This window comes from Haliaeetus albicilla, chromosome 16 (genome assembly GCF_947461875.1).
Source record: "Haliaeetus albicilla chromosome 16, bHalAlb1.1, whole genome shotgun sequence".
NCBI classification, from domain to species: Eukaryota; Metazoa; Chordata; class Aves; order Accipitriformes; family Accipitridae; genus Haliaeetus; species Haliaeetus albicilla.
Window position 1 is genome coordinate 29822175 of NC_091498.1, and position 17269 is coordinate 29839443.

Below are 17269 nucleotides of genomic sequence, written 5' to 3' on the forward strand. Positions count from 1 at the left end.
ACAATTCATAGTGCTGTATAATCTTAACTAGGACTTTGAAAATTAATGATACTGCAGGATACTGAGCACTCCTGGAGCAGTTCCTCCAGCAGGTGATTAGTATCTCAAAAATGCTAATGAACTTGAAAAATTCTCATTTCAAGAACAATCAAAAATGTCTCAGTGAACCTACAGCGAGCTGTTTGCTGGTTCATAGTAGCTGTTCCTTCAAATCCAGTCCCACACTCTTTTCTTAGCAATGAACTGATGGGCAACATGGAGCACGCTGTAGCACATCATTTTTCTTTTCTTTTTCTAAGCCCTTTCTTTTAAATTCTCCACAATGACAGCGGCCAGGTATTTTTTTAATGGGCATTAATCAGCTTAGCCTTGCACAAAGACAAGTACTTGACTTAGCTCTGATTCAGCACCCAAGACTGGTTCGTTGAATCCCCAAATGTATCCTCCCGGATAACATGACACCTTCAGATGTGGATAATACTCCATAATTGGAAGTAGCTATATTAACGCCAGCAGCTGCAGCAAGAACATTAGAGAAGTAATGTGCTACAGCCCTCAAAGGTCCGGCCAAGTGACCTTTGGGAACGGTGCAGCGAGCCGCAGTGTCGAAGAGCCCCTCACCGTTGTGCTCCTCCAAACTTAGATTTAATTCCTCCCCACCCACCCTCGCCTCCCCTACTCTAGCCCCAAATTAAGGAGCGATACCACACCTGGGAAGGCAGGGGTCCTCAAAGTCCCTCGTGCCGCATACATTTATAGATGAAGCATTAATTGCTTTCAGCCTCATGCATGTCACTAATAAACGGATGTGTAAACAGGGAAAGGAGAGGGAAGAAAGAAGGAAACTACCCTTTTAAATAAAAGACGAAAATGTGGTAAATATGGTAAGTATTACGCCAAGGTCTTCGCAAAGGCTTTCCCTACAATTTCTCTGATCAATCTGAAATCTGAATTCAAAACTTTGTGTGAATGATGCGTGCGTATGCGTGTTCCCGTATGCCATCAATTCCAGCCATATTCTTCTTGTGATCGAGCCTTCTGCTACACACTTTCAAATCTGCAGGCTTGCCCTTAAATCAAACTGACTTTTCAGAAAATGTAATTTATTTTAATGATTAATTTCAAGTCATTGGCTTCTAATTCTTGATTCTCAAATATATATGACTTCCTCTTGCTCTCTGCAGTTTTCCATTTCATAAAATGAGTCATGTTTAATAACCTATATGTTTAAAAATGAAACTACATGGAAAGGAATGAGATGGCAGAAAAATCATTATCTGACCAAAAGACTGTTATTTTGAGGGAAATCTCCAGGAAGGATGATAAAGTGAGACCGTCTAACCCCCAAATTGCAAATAACTATTATGTCTTTATTTTTCAAGGTATCACCAGTCTGCTTGCCAATGGAGTTTACAGTGCGGCATATCCTTTGCATGATGTAAGTCATCTTGGAATATATTTTACATGTCTACTATCTGACACCAAGAAATCCTTAATGTGTTACGTATTAATGGCATCATCCCAAACACGAGTGGTTTGGATCCTGACTTCCTGCTCGCTCGTATCACGACTGCAGTAACTTCTGCAGGTAGTTTCCATCGTCCTGCTCGCTTTTAATGAATCCCCCACCTCTGTTCTACCTGTGGAGATCATAAGTGATGTTTGAACGTGACATTAGAAGAGTTGTTTTGGTGCCTTAGCAAATGAAATGCTTCTGTTATTTTCTGACCTTCTGCTCCCAAGGTCCCTGGCATCAGTACTAGGAATTGGTTGCCATTGGAGGAAAAACCATAAGCAAGAATTTGAAGTGACATATTTTATGGGACTGGATGTGACTGCAGACCTTCTTACTGATGAAATCTGCAGTTCAGTAAAATGTCAAGAGTGTGCTCAACTACAGTGTTCATTGAGAGGGTTAGAGAGAAGTAGGGAATTTTGGTGGCACTCGTACCTGAGCTGGGGATCCCCATCCTGCCGGAGGTGCACAACAGTTGGATGCTGATGACATTTTTACTTAGAGGTTCAAGGTACGACTAGAACCGACAGAGACACGCTTTTAGCTAGACCCTTAAAGAAAGGCCTGACAGATGTCAAGGGGACGTGGCAGTCGCGCTGCTCACGACGTACTGGCTGTGTGAGCGTACAAGGGCCGTCGAGCCTGGTGCCGGTTTTCCGGCGTGGGATGCGAAGATGAAGTGTGTCTTCCTAGTTTTCTGCTCCCTTCACTCATGCTGGTTTTATACAGGACTGCAAATGTTTTATCTTGGTGTAACTGAGACCAGAACAGCCTCTTTATCTGCCTGATGTTTATCATAAATGTCAAGCACTCTTAAACTACAGCAATATCAGTTAGAAATCCAGAAAGGTTAAATAAACTTCTCTGCGTGTACTTGTCTCGTGTCTCTAGACAGCTACTGATAGTCTTGTATATAAGTTATTTACTGTCTTAGTTTACTCCTTTATCGTGTTTAAAAATAGCTCCAAATTAAAACCTCAAATCTAATCAGCCCTGAGTGTTTGGAGAGTCTGGATAGGGATCAGCTCTCTCAGCTGGTCTCTTCTCGTTCAAGTGGACTGAGCTGAACCCCGAATACCGTGGCAATACCGCATCCTTTCCCTTGACATTTTTAGGCCACCTTTATCACTTATTCATTCCTTTTTCCCCAGTGACAGATATTATTACTCTTTCTTAATGTGCCTGATGACAGAAGACAAAGTGTGCTATGACAAATGAACTCCTAAAATACAGCATTATTTTACAGATTGTTTTTTCTGGTTTTGATGCATTAAGTGAGTGGGATACATGGGTATGCAAGATGCATAGCAGCTCTGGGGATGACTCACTCAATGATGCAGATTTTCTTTTTTTTTTTTTTTTTAAAGGGTGACTATGAAGGTGAAAACGTTGAACCTAATGACAGAAAAGTAAGTTGATACAAAGGGGGTTTAACATATTTGCAAGTCGCCTGTTGGAATCTGGACATTTGCCAAGATTTCACAGAAAATACCGCAAAAAGACACTAAATGCCAAGCAGCAAAAGTACAGAAGTACTTTCCAGTGTTTAAATTTGCCTGAAATTGGAATGCAGTATGGATAGGTATAAATTACCAAGCTTGATAATGATACATTTCTTGCCATGTTGGTAAGAGTATTGACAGCATTTACATATAACTCCTCCGAAAGTTCAGATGGTGTAATTTCAGGCCAGCTCTGATGAGACTGTGCTCAGTCATATTCTAGTACCCGTAGCTGACATAAATCCTACTTTGCTTGACGGCCAGCTCCGGTCTCAGCACTGCAACCTCTGCTGAATTAATGTGCTGCTGGGATCAGAATTTGGCAGCAGGGTGGGGGGAGGAGGGAGGCAGCTGAAAACATAAGCGTAAAAGTTATTGGGAAAGATAAAGATTGAATATTTATCAGAAATGAGACATTCTCAGCAAAGCTTTAATGCGCACTGTTCAGCCAGAAGCTGCCCTGTGGATGTGTACTGATGCATTGCATCACTTTTCACATAAGTCTGTGGTTTAAATTGTGTTTTTATTGTCTGTATACTGAAAGACATTTGTTCATTGTAGTAAAATGAATAAGAATTAGAAATTCTAATTACGTTTCATAAGAAAAAGCAAATTTTTCACCCTCTGCAGAAATGTTGGTTTCTTAAACTCAGAGCGCAATTACTACATACTCCCGATCACACTTCTCTAGAGAAGATAGGCTTTTTTTCTGTGTATCAGACAAAAACTGAAGGGGTTACGACCAGTCCCCTCAGGAGGAGCTACTAAATTTGGGTGCCATATATGCTGGCCTTTCAGACTTGAAACTTTGCCTTTCCAGTTTGTTTCATGGTCCCGTCTCCAAAGAAATGCTGGGGACATGCAGGTCATAGGAAATGTAGACCTAAGGTTCTTCAGGTTGGTCATATAAAAATAGGTACCCAGAATTAAAGGTTTGCTGGGCCTTAAGGTGCAAATGGCTTATCAAAAAGACAGCAACTGTTATTTCCTTCCCTCTATTGATTTGTGTTAAAAATACCATGTACCTGTTTATTTCATTATTAGGCAACACATTGCTCAACCAAAAATAGGATGAAAGTCCATGTTTTCTCAAAGCATCTGGATTATCATCTTCATTACTAACTTTTCAAACCTCCCAAATTCACTCATTTCAGAAGTTCACTGTGTGTTTGGAAATGTTTACCTTGGCTTTTGCCTTCCAGTTCCCTCAAATAATCTTTTGGTGTGTTTTGGCATCTCTTCTGGTTTCTTGCAGCTTTCTTTAATCTAATCCAGTGCTAGGCCAGGCTTGTGCCTTTTTTAACAACAAAATTAAAGATTTGAGGCATAGAAATGAAGTAAATATTTAGGGCTAGTGCACTGATCTCCTCTAATCATGTCTTTGAAGCTGTGCTTTGAATATCAGGCTGATAAATGTCAGGATAAATGAGATAATTGTTTGTACTTTAGGCACAAATTTGGTTTGAAGTGTTGTACAAAATTGAAACATGGCACTGATGCAAAATCTCCTTAGCTTAGTATTTTCCTGATATGTCTGACCAGCTGAGATCACAGAAAAGGAATCTAATTTCCAGCACAAATTTAGCTTGTAAAAATTAAGTAGAAAAATAATAGAAGGAGGGGTCTTAGCTAGTGCACATGGATGTTGAGATGTCCCAAACCATTAATTGTTTCCCAGACATCAGCAGCTGGCCTTAAACGTTTGGAAAACGTGGTTGAAAGAAACCTAAAGCAGAATAAAAATAAAATTTGCAAGAATGTTGCTGTTTAATAAAGGCCTGCCTTGAGATTTCAGTTTCTGCTCTTACTATTGTAAGGCAACCAATAAAGATTAATGATTTTGGGTTGCAGAGAGGAAAATCCACAGTCCACTTATATTTTTGACGTCATATTTCTGTAAAAGTAAAGAAGCTGTATTTTTTGAATGACTCGAACCATTTGCACGAGAAGTACAGCAGTTCAGCTTGGAAAGTTTGTGTTAATGATTTGGCAAGAGAATTGCAAAGCTGCTCTAGAAACGCTGTTCGCTGTACGACTTCTCTGTGATAAAATGGGAGAAGTAGGAATGGGTACGGGCAGCAGCGGGACTCCCAGTCTGCCCTTTCTTGCTTTGCTGCATTTCACTGGAGAAATGTAGGAGGCTGACATATGTTGAGTTTCTCATGATAAAATAGCCTACGGATTTAAGCAATAACATCCTGTTAGGTCTGTTCTTCTATGAACAAGATTAATAATGTTGCCCTCCCTGTAATGATAACTGGTTTAGGTCTTGGTTCCCCGTTGCAGTTTCTTCCACAGCTGAGCTGGTTGTGCAGCCCTCGCCCACCGATGGAGGTTTGTGTAACCAAGCTCTCAAGTTTTCTGCCCTTTTTTTTTTTTTAACCCAAAGTTCGATGAAAAGAAATACCTCGGCAATAATCAATTCATGCACTTATATTTGAGGAAAAAGATGATGTTGTTGCCAGATGAATTAATGAAAACAGAAGTGACCATCAAAGCATCTCCTTGAACTATCAGTCGTTGGTCCAGGAATATCCTGCTAGCAAGTTCATGTCGCTGGGTTGAAGCAGGGAGAGAAGCAGAAAAGGGAGACCTGACTTCACAAGCAGAACCTGTAAACCTTCTCTTCCCCTTGTCCCACCTCAGAGGAGGTGATGGCTGGCCGGCCAGCGAGCACAGTTTGTCTTCTCCAGTATTTTTTGTACACACACTGAGTTCTCGGTCACTCTGTTAGCTGAACTGAATTAAGAAAAAAATCAGATCTGAGAAGCGCTATTTATGTATTTTATGAAGTAAACGATAAGTTGAAGGTCTCCGAGGAACCTATTTTTGTGAGGGATTCAATTTTATAAATCACTAATGGGGATCATTGTTTTCCTTGGCCCATATCCTGACCAAAAGGATGAGTGGAAACCATTGTCATCTTTTAGTTTAAAGCTGAAAAACTATTAAATGCAGCCTTTAAGGCATCTCTGCACAGCACCTCTTGATGGATGCTGAATATTATAGTTTGTGTAGTGAAAACAAACCAGTTTATTCTAGTCTTTTTCTGTCTCATAACTCAAAGCATATTCTTTTTTCATATCCATTCTGCTGGATACCTTCTACGGATCATAAAATCGGGACTCCTCTCCCCATCCCTGCTATAGTTATCCATCAGTCCAGTTGCTGAAGAGCCTTTTAATATACTGGAATTCATCACTGTATTATAGCATGCCAAATGATCAAATTTGTTTTTAATACTTAATGCAGACCGCGTGTATTGGCAGATTACGGGTTGAAACCACAAAGCGGTGAGACCGGATCCACTGCGTGAGCTCTGCAGTTTGCTGGCACCAAAGGAGAAAACCCTCGCGTACGCGGTGCTTTAGCTTTCGCCTTTCTGTTTTACAGCTCCTGTGCGAGGAGTGGGCGAGCTACGGCGTCTTTTATAAATATCAGCCGATTGACCTGGTGAGGTGAGAGTTCAGCCCTCCGTGTTGCGTTTCCATGGGGCAGCGCTGAAGCTGTGCACAGTGATGCGGGACTCCAGAGCATGGGAAGTTCACTGGGGGAAAAGGAGTTTTCTGTGGGTTTAGAAACACGCTGATGTATCCCACCTAGCGTGAAAGCTTGCAGGGGACGTACTTTTAATGAATTTTGTTTGCTCGTGGTGAGAGCTGAGACTCGTTGGAGAAGATGAGGTGTTTTTTTAAGAGGATTAGCTCACAGAAGATCCAAAGATACAATTTACACAGCAGAAACACGGAGGAAAAAAATGATTAGTTGGACTCACTTGCTTTCATGGTGCCTGTATCTCTGGATTAACTCCAAGCATCATGAGAAAGAGAGTCCTCTGAGAAGAAAGAAATTCCCACAGGTCATCAGATCTTACTTGTCTGTGCTTAATCCAGCTGTGATTCGTAATTTTAGCCATGTTATATTTTAAGAAATAGGAAACATGTCTCTCTCTCATTTCTTTTTTAAACTTTATTTCAGAAAATACTTCGGAGAGAAGATTGGACTATATTTTGCCTGGCTGGGAGTTTATACACAAATGCTTATTCCAGCTTCAATTGTAGGGATTATCGTTTTCCTATACGGCTGTGCAACTGTGGATGAGAATATACCAAGGTAAAATAAATAAATAAACAGATTCTATTATTTGAGGCAACTAGAAACTCAAACACTGCCTTTCTCTAGAAATGTTTTGTCACTAATACCTAGGGCGAGCACAGCTGAAACTGGGGCTCCCAGTTTCTAGGGCTTGCCCTGTGCCACCCACAGCCCGACACCCCGATCCATCTTTGCTGGCTGTGGTTTCCCGGCTCTGTTTGCCAACTGGCACTTGCTGGAATACGGTGTGCTCCCACCGCTCTCCCTCCTCTCGCCCTGCACGCTTTGTCTTTTGGAAGCTGTGCTTAAAATGAAGCCACCTCTGCAGGGATGGGGAAGTTTGCAGTCCCACCAATTTCTGCTTCCAGTAAGCGATGGAGTGCTACCAAGGGCTGAGAGTGGGCAGCAGAACTGCAGCACATTTTTAAATCGTTAGCATTTTTCGTTCATATTACTTGTGGAGTTTGCATTGATGTACTAAAAATAATTCTTGGCCGGTTGCTCAGGTAGTTGTGTGGGTTTTTTTTCCTAACTCAGATCATTATGTTAAAACAAACCAACAAAATACTGCTAATGATAGGTTTAGTGCTTCCCATCATAAAATGCTGAGGAGGGCATTGTGTGACATAAAGATGAATCAAGAATATACATGCCTAAAATAAGCAATTTGGTCACATTAACAAAATCTTGATGTCCTCCTATTTTTAATTTTTTAGTCGGTTTTGTATTGTAATATTTTTGAAGCCCTATGATTTTGCATTATTTTTTCATCATCAGCTGCAGATGAAAATTACATAGTTTGTACAACAACCATGAGCCCTGAGTAACAGAGCAGATAATGGATATCGAAAAAATAGATATTTTTTCTGTTCATGAAGATTGCTTTGTACTGCTTCCAACAGTTGAAGAAAGTCAAAGGGAGGGTCACTGTTGCTATTTCACAGATGGAGTGCATAGAAGAGAAATTGGTTGAACTCCAGTCTCTTGATACTCAGCACTTCCCTTGTACCTTATCTATTGCTGTAGTTAGTATTTCAAAACAATAATTTTTTTTTTTTTTTTTTTTTTTTTTTACCGTAAGATCCTATAGTAGAAAGCATAGAGCCTTATGCCTCTCATAATGCTCTCTTTTATTCCCTGGAATAGACGTAGGGCTGGGGATGGAGGGAGAGAGCAGCCTCGCGCGAGGATTTCGGCCCCTCCAATGGTGCAGGTTCCGAACAGAGCTGTGAGCTGGGGTGCGAGCTGGGAAGCGCTGTGAGGGTAGTGTCTGGTGGTCCCACAGACCAGAAACAGATGCTGTGCAGAGGGAAAAAGATCATCGGAGCATGGAAGATGGAGCCGTACTGACAGTGCTTTGTCCATATCTTGTTGCTTCGTTGCAGTATGGAAATGTGTGACCAGAGAAACAATATCACCATGTGTCCCTTATGTGACAGAACATGCAGCTACTGGAAGATGAGCTCCGCTTGTGCGACTGCTCGTGCAAGTCATCTGTTTGATAACCCCGCAACTGTCTTCTTCTCTGTCTTCATGGCTCTCTGGGGTAAGAAGATATATGCCTTCATGTTAAGTTTTTAATTATTTAAAATACAACAGGAAGAAACAGAAGAGATAAAGCAGTGTATTTATACTCAGGCAGTTAATTATATAAAGAACTCTTTTTTTTTTTTTTTTTTTTTCTTTTTTTTTTTTCCCCATGAAACTGTTACCCCCAAATTTATATTCTGGACTGAAGGCTAAAATACAAAAAGTTGCTCAAGATGAATATCAAATGAAATTGTTAAGCATCTGTCATAAAACTGCTGCGTGGTATGTCAAAATTTCATTAACAGGATTGCACAGCTTGCCAAAAAAAAAAAAAATATCTGTTTGCAGAGCCAGCTTCCACTTTAGAACATTACAGAAGAAATGTATTAATGTACTCTGGGGTTGCGGGGAGGGCTCCACAGGGAAGTGTAATGGCCTTTAGCGTCTCAGGACAAACCAAGATTGATTCTTGAGTGTGCTCCGAGATGCAATTAAGTTTATCAGCAGGCAGACATCATGCATGCGGACCGTGAAGCGGGAGCAGTGATGTTATAGGTATTTTTTCTGAGGCCGACCGCTCCTGTAGTTTGAGCATGTCACTTAACCTTTCTTGGCACGTCTGTAGAACGTGGTTAAAAAAATTAACCCTCTCATGAAACCTTTGTGTGAGTGTCTTCAGGAATGGTTATCAAGGGCTTTTCTCCTCCCTGCTGGAGGAGGGATGGAGACCTCCTTGCTCGGGCACCCCAGCACCAGGCGTGGGTGCTGGAGGAGGGGAGCCTCCCGTCATCCTCGCTGCGGCCAAGAGAGCCTCTTAAGGTAAAAGGGAACCCAGGGGCTCCAAAACCCATGTTTGTAACTGGGAGCTCTGTACAGAGAGGCTACAGAGAATAAGGAAATGTGCATTATTCCCCCCGGCTTTGAAGTTTGATAGCCACATACTCCCAGCATCAGTGAGAGCAGCACAAGATGATGTTTGCCCCTCCTGTACGCCTTGTTGCGAGTTAGCAAATAACTTGTTTTGGATTATATTTAATCCTAAAAGCGTAGCCCGAGTTTTTATTTGTTCTAGTATGTAGGGAACCATTCATACATTAACGTTCATCTGAACTGATCTGAGTACAATTCAACGTAAATCAATTTAGAGCAGTGCCTTTTTGGCCAGGGTCTCCGTTTGAGATGACTATGTTTTAGGTGCAATGCTAAGAGCTCATGATCAAGTATTGTAAGGAAAAGGACAAGGGCAGTCCCGCAGAGGGATTTTGGGAACGGTGGGGAGTCGGGAGCGCTGCATGTTCGGAGGGAAAGCTAGGAAATGTGGGGAGGTTGAACGCAACCAGCTTCGCAGCAGAGAGGAGAGATCACTGTCTTACAGATCACTTGCCGTGTAGCATATAGGGAGAAATGTGATAACCCCAGAGCAGGGTGCCGTGTCAGAGACTTTAAATAGTGTGATTCTCTCACGTGGAGAGTCAAGTATCGGTTTCGGTCTCCCTTATTTGTCATTATTGTGAACCCCACGTGGATCTCGGCACATAATACTCTGTTGTCCAAAAAGTAACTCTGTTTGCCTCCCTTTACCTTAGCAAAAAACTATGAGTCCTTCCATCCATTTTTTATGTTCTTGGGCAAAGTAAGGCAGATTGGCAGAAGCCAGTTTCTGTGCTCTCTACAAAATCAGGCTTAATATCTGAGATGATAGTTTTGGAGTGGGATGTGAAATTCCTCAAGTTCTTCGGGGTCAACATGAAATTTTATTGTGGTACAATACCATATAAAATAACTGTTGTGTCAAAAAGTTCTTTTTGAATTGGGAAAATCAGAGATTTTTCCACATCGTTTTGAATTTGCGTTATCGACAATTTCATTTCTAAAGAAATTGTTCAAAACAATTTTAAAAAAAATCAAAGCAGCACTTTATTTTTTAAGGAAATGGTATCAACAAAAATTGGCTGTCTCCAAATGTAGGCACACAGATAGTCCTCAGTGCCATTTGTGAGCACCTCTGCATGTAGTGAGAAGGTTTGTTAGGTTCACGTACAGTTGAAGAGTTGAGGCAAACCCAAGTAACCTGCTCAGGTGGCCCAGGGCATCCTTAGCATAGCAAGAAAATTAGCTCAAGTTCAGGGGTATTATTGTGAGCAACTGTTTGGCCGGGCTTTCTCTGTATGGTGGTAGTACTGTAACACCCTGGAGAACTCCACTCACGCAAGCGTTAAAACAGCTATAGCACCGAACCTGAGCCCCGGTCAGAAGTTCAGCATTAAACATGGACTGTGGCCCAGTGCGGTTTGGTATTAAATGGCATTAAAAATGTCAGAGAATCCAGATAAGATCATCTGGACAGTAACCTTTTGGAATTTTTAAGCTCCGCTTATGCTTATGGGCCCAGATGAAAAATGAAAATGCGGGTACTCTTGGCAAAGCAGTGGTGCATCTCTACCTGGCATGTTCACCGAGGGCTTTTGGAATGAGCTGGCTGTGTTTCAGATGCAAGTCTTTTCATTTTGCATTGTTGTAAGTCAGTGCCACGGAAGGATATCTAGTAGCGCTGACAAACGAATTCTCGTTCATTTTCCGTATTTCTTGCTGTACATGGAAGCTGCAGATCCCGGCACAAGAACTGCCGGCAGCAGGGAGTGGGGAGGCAATTCCAGGACCATGACACAGACCCTCTTAAGATACAGCTATGGCCATCCCAATTTACAGGAAGCCTATGGCTTGTTAGGGGCTCAGTTGTAAATTTTGCATGGGAGGGTTTCGCAGTGAATGTTGTGACTCCAGCCTGGTTCCAGTAATGGGGATGTCCTTTCCTCTCTATTCGACTTTCTTACCCTCTCCCTGGCTCTGGTTTTTCTGGATATGAATGTTTCTGAGCACATCTGTTAATACTCACTGCGGGAAACTCCCTTGGGAACACCATTTCTTGGTAGACTTGCCTCTTTCATAATCACTTATTTATTATACAGCACTGGTGTATTCCCAGCATCTAAATATGTCCTCTGAGAACTTGCTCGGTCTCAGGCAGATAGACTGATATAGACCGGGATCATTCGTTGTGACTCAAGAATTGCTTTAATGAGGTTTCTTTTGTGTAAGTCTTCTCCATCAGAAAGAAAATGGCAGTGTTTCTAGTGCTAAAACCCCTTAAAGGCTTCCTCTTTAACAGCCTGTCCACCCGCAGCTTTCACACTGGCGTGAGCGTTTGGGTTTGGGTGTGATGATTAGAGCTAACCATACTATTATGACCACTTGATGGAAGTAATTACAACAATATAAAAATGCTTTATCTTGATATCTTTGAGGGAATAACTATCCTATCGGTACAAGGCTAATTAAGTCAATCATATTTTGTATAGATGAAACACAGGTTTGTTTGGGCTTATGGATGGATTATATGCAGTTGAAGACCAACAATATCAGTAGTCACATATACAATACTTAAGTAAGTTTGGGTGTCTGACTTTCTTACACCCGTTAAAAAACTGGAGGCATCTCTCTACATGAAGCTGTGGATGTAATAAATGCCCTTTCTTTCAGCTTGCCTAGATAAAAAAGTTTGGCTCACTAGCAGTGTTAATCGGTATTTCCCAGACAGACATTACTGTTGAATAAGAGTAGCAAAAATGAAGTTATCCTGGCCCAGTATATATGATATCGCACCCGCTGAGACCTTTTGGAGGCAAGAGCCTGCAGACGTACAGCAGGCAATGCGGAGCATGGCCAGCGTGCCTCTTAAGACAAATCCCAGAGACTGATGTGATTTTTTTTTTTTTTTTTTTTAAATGTTGGAAATAATTGTTGAACTGTTGTTTCAGCTGCCACCTTTATGGAGCACTGGAAGAGAAAACAGATGCGTCTCAACTACAGGTGGGACCTGACTGGGTTTGAAGAGGAGGAGGTTTGTCCTTTCAGTTCTGACTCTTTGACTTCCACCGTGGCGTTACCGATAGCTCCTTGCCCCGAACCCATAGACGTTGCCTCACAGGGAACTGCTCTTGGGGCAGTTCCGTCATTTAGAAGAAAGGAAAATCTCTGTACATGAACGATTCGAGATTTTTATAGCAAGGGTATGACTAGTATGTCTTGTTGCCATAGAAATGTAATTGTATAGCCACAAAAACTTTTTTTTTTTTTTTTTTGAAGTGTGTAGTCGGGTCACACCTAGCAGCGTAGGCATGGAATGTACAGCTCAGACCTTACTGCTGGGCTGATGTCAGGGTGCTAACAACTAAGGACCTCATTCATCTCATGCTGCTGTAAATCAGAAATGAATGTATTGAAGTCGATAAAGTTACAGCACTGTAAAAAAAGCACTGAAAAATTCCTATGAACTTTAACGATGCAGGATCAAGCCATGACTTGGAAAATACCTAAGAAAATATTGCCAGACATGTGGGCTTGGGGCACTGGGAGGGACACAGTGTGGGAGTGTGTGGGGGGGTGGACACAGTGCTAAAAAAAAAATATCCCTAGCCAGGTTTACATTAAATGTGTTAAATAGCATGAAGGGGAAGAGAGCTGAATCTGTATGAAATAAAGGTCTTAAAAATCAATGGAGTTTCAGAAGGAAAGGAGGGAACATCCTCAGCCGGCTGAGAAGCTGTATCCCACCTTTGGGGGTTTTAATTTTGTCGCTTTACAAAAAAAAAGGAGACGCCTTCCTAGACCATAACGCAGTCCCGGCCCCGACAGCCTTGCCCTGGACCGTACTGCGGTTCCGAGGCAGCGGAGGCTTGCAGGTCCCTTCCATTTTCCCATCATTTGTGATGAGCTGTGCTGCAAAAACCCCGCTGTGGGATCTGAGCTAGGACCCACGGGTTGTACAGGCGTTCACTGCTTTGTTTCCTGGACGGCTGGCTTTTTTTTTTTTTTTTTTTTTACTGTTGTTATTATTAAAAGAAGTATGACCGCCCTTGTCATATCTCTAGATGTTCTAAATAGATACACAACAAATATTGCTCATGTGAAACAAAAACCTCACCAGCCCTGGGTTTAACACTATGCAGCTTGATGAGCCTGGCACAGTTACTGTTCCCCTCGCCTCCAAAATCTTTCTGCTTGAATTATCTCCTCTTAATATGTTTATCTCCTCCATAATATATTTAGGCACACTATGCTAGCAGCCCCTATGCTGTGTGCTTTGCTAGATCATACCTATTTTACTGGGAGAGAATATAGGGATTTATTTCCTGGATACTGTACTGCTCTTTTATTTTTGGTAACTTGTTGTTAGCATACATGAAAGTAGAAAGGATTAACTGTATCTTTCCAGTGTCTGTCCCCTTCGTGTCTGAGTTCAGAGCTCTTGCACGGCTAAAACAGCAGCTGTTAATAAAGTATATTTTATTCTTTGTTTTGTGTAGTCAATGTTAGGTAATACAGTCATGGGTTTAGCAAAGAATTGAAGCCCCTCTTATTTCTGATTGAGGTGAAACTTAAGCTAGTATCATGTTGAAGAATCAGGGTTTCAAGTGAAATACTAAAACCCAAAGTGTCTAATCTTCTGGTGTTTTAGGGACACCTAGTTCATACAATACTTATAGTAATGTTAATAAATGTTGTAGAACATGAGTAGAGTGATTTTCTCTGGTAGTGTCTAGCCATCCACTGTACTTATGTTTGTTTCATGTAATTTAAAAAATATAAATCCAATATGATCTGCAACAGTTCAGTAATTTTTGTTTTTTTGTTTTTTTGTTTTTTTCTTATTTTTCGTGTTTTTTTCTGGTTTCCTGAAGGAGGCAGTCAAGGTTTGGAAAACATTTTTTTTTTTTAATTGCTCCTACCTTTTTTATTACATGTCTACTGATGAATGCCATCTTTTGATCTCCACCTCTTCTTTTTCAAGCATCAGATTTTCTTTAGATCTCCCACTGATTGCTTTGCCTTTACACCCTCCCCCTCTCCACTTGTTCAGACTTTTTTCAACTCCGTTCTGTTTCCCATCCGATGCATAACTGTGAATTCTGAATCTTTTGTGAATGCGTAATTATCGTGAATTCTGAATCCGTGAATCTTTCTGAATCTTTTGGCTGTCTCTTACTTCTGAGTGTTTCCTACACCCTCTCCTTCAATGCATACGGGTCATCTGTGGATGCTGTCCAAGACAGGATTAGGGGAAGACCCCAACTGACAATTTTCTGAGATCCCAAAGCCAAGTATTTTGCATACTTACAGCAGATAACTGTTTCCCTCATGAGCTGAGGATCACTGCAGTTACAGTTAATGATGTGCAAAATCTAATTTTTATTGAAAAGATAGGTAATTAAAATCCAAGCATAATGTCACTTGGTATGAACCATGCTGTCTGCAGGTTGTGCTGTATACTCTCATGTATTAAATTTAATCTACATCATGTTGCACATGAGTGTCTGATAGTGAGTCCAGATCATTCTGCAGTTGCTGCTGTAGAACTGTGAATGATATGGGATTTAACTTTTTTTTTTAAATTACGGTCAACTGTCAGTTGACATGAATGACATACCAAGTGAATTAGAATTCAGTTAGAAAACTCAGAAATTATCCAGAAATTGACCTGCAAACAGTTCATAGGTAGCTGATATAGAAAATAAATAATTTTGCTTTTTATTAAATATGACTTATTTCGCAGGATCATCCAAGAGCAGAATACGAAGCTAAAGTTTTAGAAAAATCACTGAGAAAAGAACACAAACATAAAGAGGTATGGTAAAAGTATTCATTTGTTTTACTTATAAAAGACTTGAAAAAGAAGATCGTTAGAGCAGGCACTGACCCAAGACTAAGAAATAGGTAAAAAATAGAGTCACTCCACATTGTGTTTAAATTCCAGATGTCCTTGGTCCTAGCATATGGGGGATACTGGGTGTACGCCAGTGCTCAAGACCTGACTATGTCCAGAAATGTCTTTGATAATTAGATACAGGAGTGTGGCTTAGGGAAGCTAATTGAGCCCGATTGAAGGGCACTCCTGTTAGGCTAACGAATCAAGTTTGAGAAAACTGTAACAAACATCTTATTCTGTGCTAATATAAGTACCTAAAGGCTCTCAGGAGAGGTTCTCTCTTGCTAGACTTTGTTTGTAAATAAAAATATTACTAGAGCATTAATGACGAGTACTAACACCAATTTCCTTGCCGAAATCCAGCTTTGATAACTTTCTGCCTTTTAAAAACATAACTTCCATTTTATTCCACTGAATAAGGTAGTGCTCACTTCTGCTTTTATCTTGCTCTTTACATTGCCACGAAAAAGGTGCTGCCGGTCATCCCAGGGGCACGTGCATCTCGCCAATGGACGGTGCGATCCCCATGAGCAGCTTCCCTGCCCTTTTGCTGAAGGCTGTAATTCCTTCCCTATTACTCTCTGTCAGTGGCAGACCAATCTGAAAAATCTCCTTTTCTCCCCTCCATCCTGGTTTCCACCCTACCAGAAGTTATTCCCCCTTAACTGCAAGAATCCAGCTGTTTGTGTGACCGCGTTTTTAAGGAGAGAAGTAAAAGCTCCAGCATAAACAAAACCTGTTGGCAGCAATTCCTCTTTTGTATCTGTTCCCAGTGGCACAGTAGCATGGAACCGTGCCCTAAATTGGGACTTTATGAAAACCTTACGAAAATACAACTGCAATAACCACATTAACGTGAAATATGCTTTAAGAGACATTGGATAGATTGGACTGGTGTCTAACTAAATGTGTCCGATATTGTCACGTGCTTATACTTGAGTAACTCAAGTACTGTTGGGCCCCTCTTAAAAGATACTACAAAGCTGACGGTGGTATGTTCCCATTAATCTATAGGATGCCAAGTGTAAGTAAGTGGTTCAGTGTCATAAGCAACACCTTACTCGCAGCACTGCTTTAAAATCCCTTGCAGAAGAGAAGGAATTTGGGTTGCTGCCCTCTTATGTGCTGGATAAACAATGTTCGAATACAGACTTTGTTGTATTCTGTTAAAAACGTGACTCCCTGTACCTTTGGGTATATTAGGAATTCAGATCTTAAATGTAGAAGACTGTAGGGGAATCAGACAATTAATGAATGGTGGCCTCCAAATATTAGAGTATGAAAGCTTAGCAATTAAGAGAGGATTTTTATTTTTTTTTTAAACCAGACTATTTATAACTTTCTGGGCTGTGTTCAGTTTGGATGTTACTAATTTGGGAAACGTGAGAAAAGGAGTTTTTTCTGAAAGACTTGGTAATTATCTTTCATTGGGATCTAGAGTGTTAAAGTTCAAATTCAACAGTTGTTGAAAGAGTTGTGTTTCTTCTTAAAGAAAAAAACCCTAAAGCTAAACCAGAGATTGCTCTTATTTTTTTCAAGAGAAGTCCAAATAAAAAAAAAAATATTTTTTAAAGGAAAACCTTTTTGGATGTTCTTTATACATCATAATGGAAAAAGAATGGCACAATCCTAAACTATAAAGGGAATATCCTTTGCAGGATCGCTTGATCTACCCCAGGATTTGGGGCAAGAATTTGTCTTGTTGTTGTTGTTGTTTTATTAACCTAGAGCTGAAACACAAAGCCTTAAGCAAACTAACAGAGCATTCACTTGTGGCTAAACTGCTATGTACACTGAGTCAGTAGAGTATATAGATTAATTTAGCAGTGCTTTGTAATGCTATATTGCCCGATCCTTTTT

General features: G+C 40.8%; 1 protein-coding gene across 8 annotated transcripts in view; it reads left to right on the forward strand.

Moving 5' to 3' along the window:
* Positions 1 to 17269, forward strand: part of ANO1 (anoctamin 1) — an 82617-nt gene that overhangs the window by 48869 nt on the left and 16479 nt on the right. For 2 of the 8 annotated variants that reach the window (XM_069804115.1, XM_069804117.1), the window contains exons 8-16: positions 819 to 884; positions 1383 to 1438; positions 2884 to 2925; positions 6412 to 6476; positions 6997 to 7131; positions 8499 to 8659; positions 12462 to 12544; positions 14385 to 14396; positions 15257 to 15328. In XM_069804115.1, coding sequence (XP_069660216.1) covers positions 819 to 884; positions 1383 to 1438; positions 2884 to 2925; positions 6412 to 6476; positions 6997 to 7131; positions 8499 to 8659; positions 12462 to 12544; positions 14385 to 14396; positions 15257 to 15328 — 692 coding nt within the window. The remainder of the gene's footprint in view (positions 1 to 818; positions 885 to 1382; positions 1439 to 2883; positions 2926 to 6411; positions 6477 to 6996; positions 7132 to 8498; positions 8660 to 12461; positions 12545 to 14384; positions 14397 to 15256; positions 15329 to 17269) is intronic. The other 6 variants (XM_069804113.1, XM_069804116.1, XM_069804118.1 and 3 more) reach the window with 3 other exon arrangements.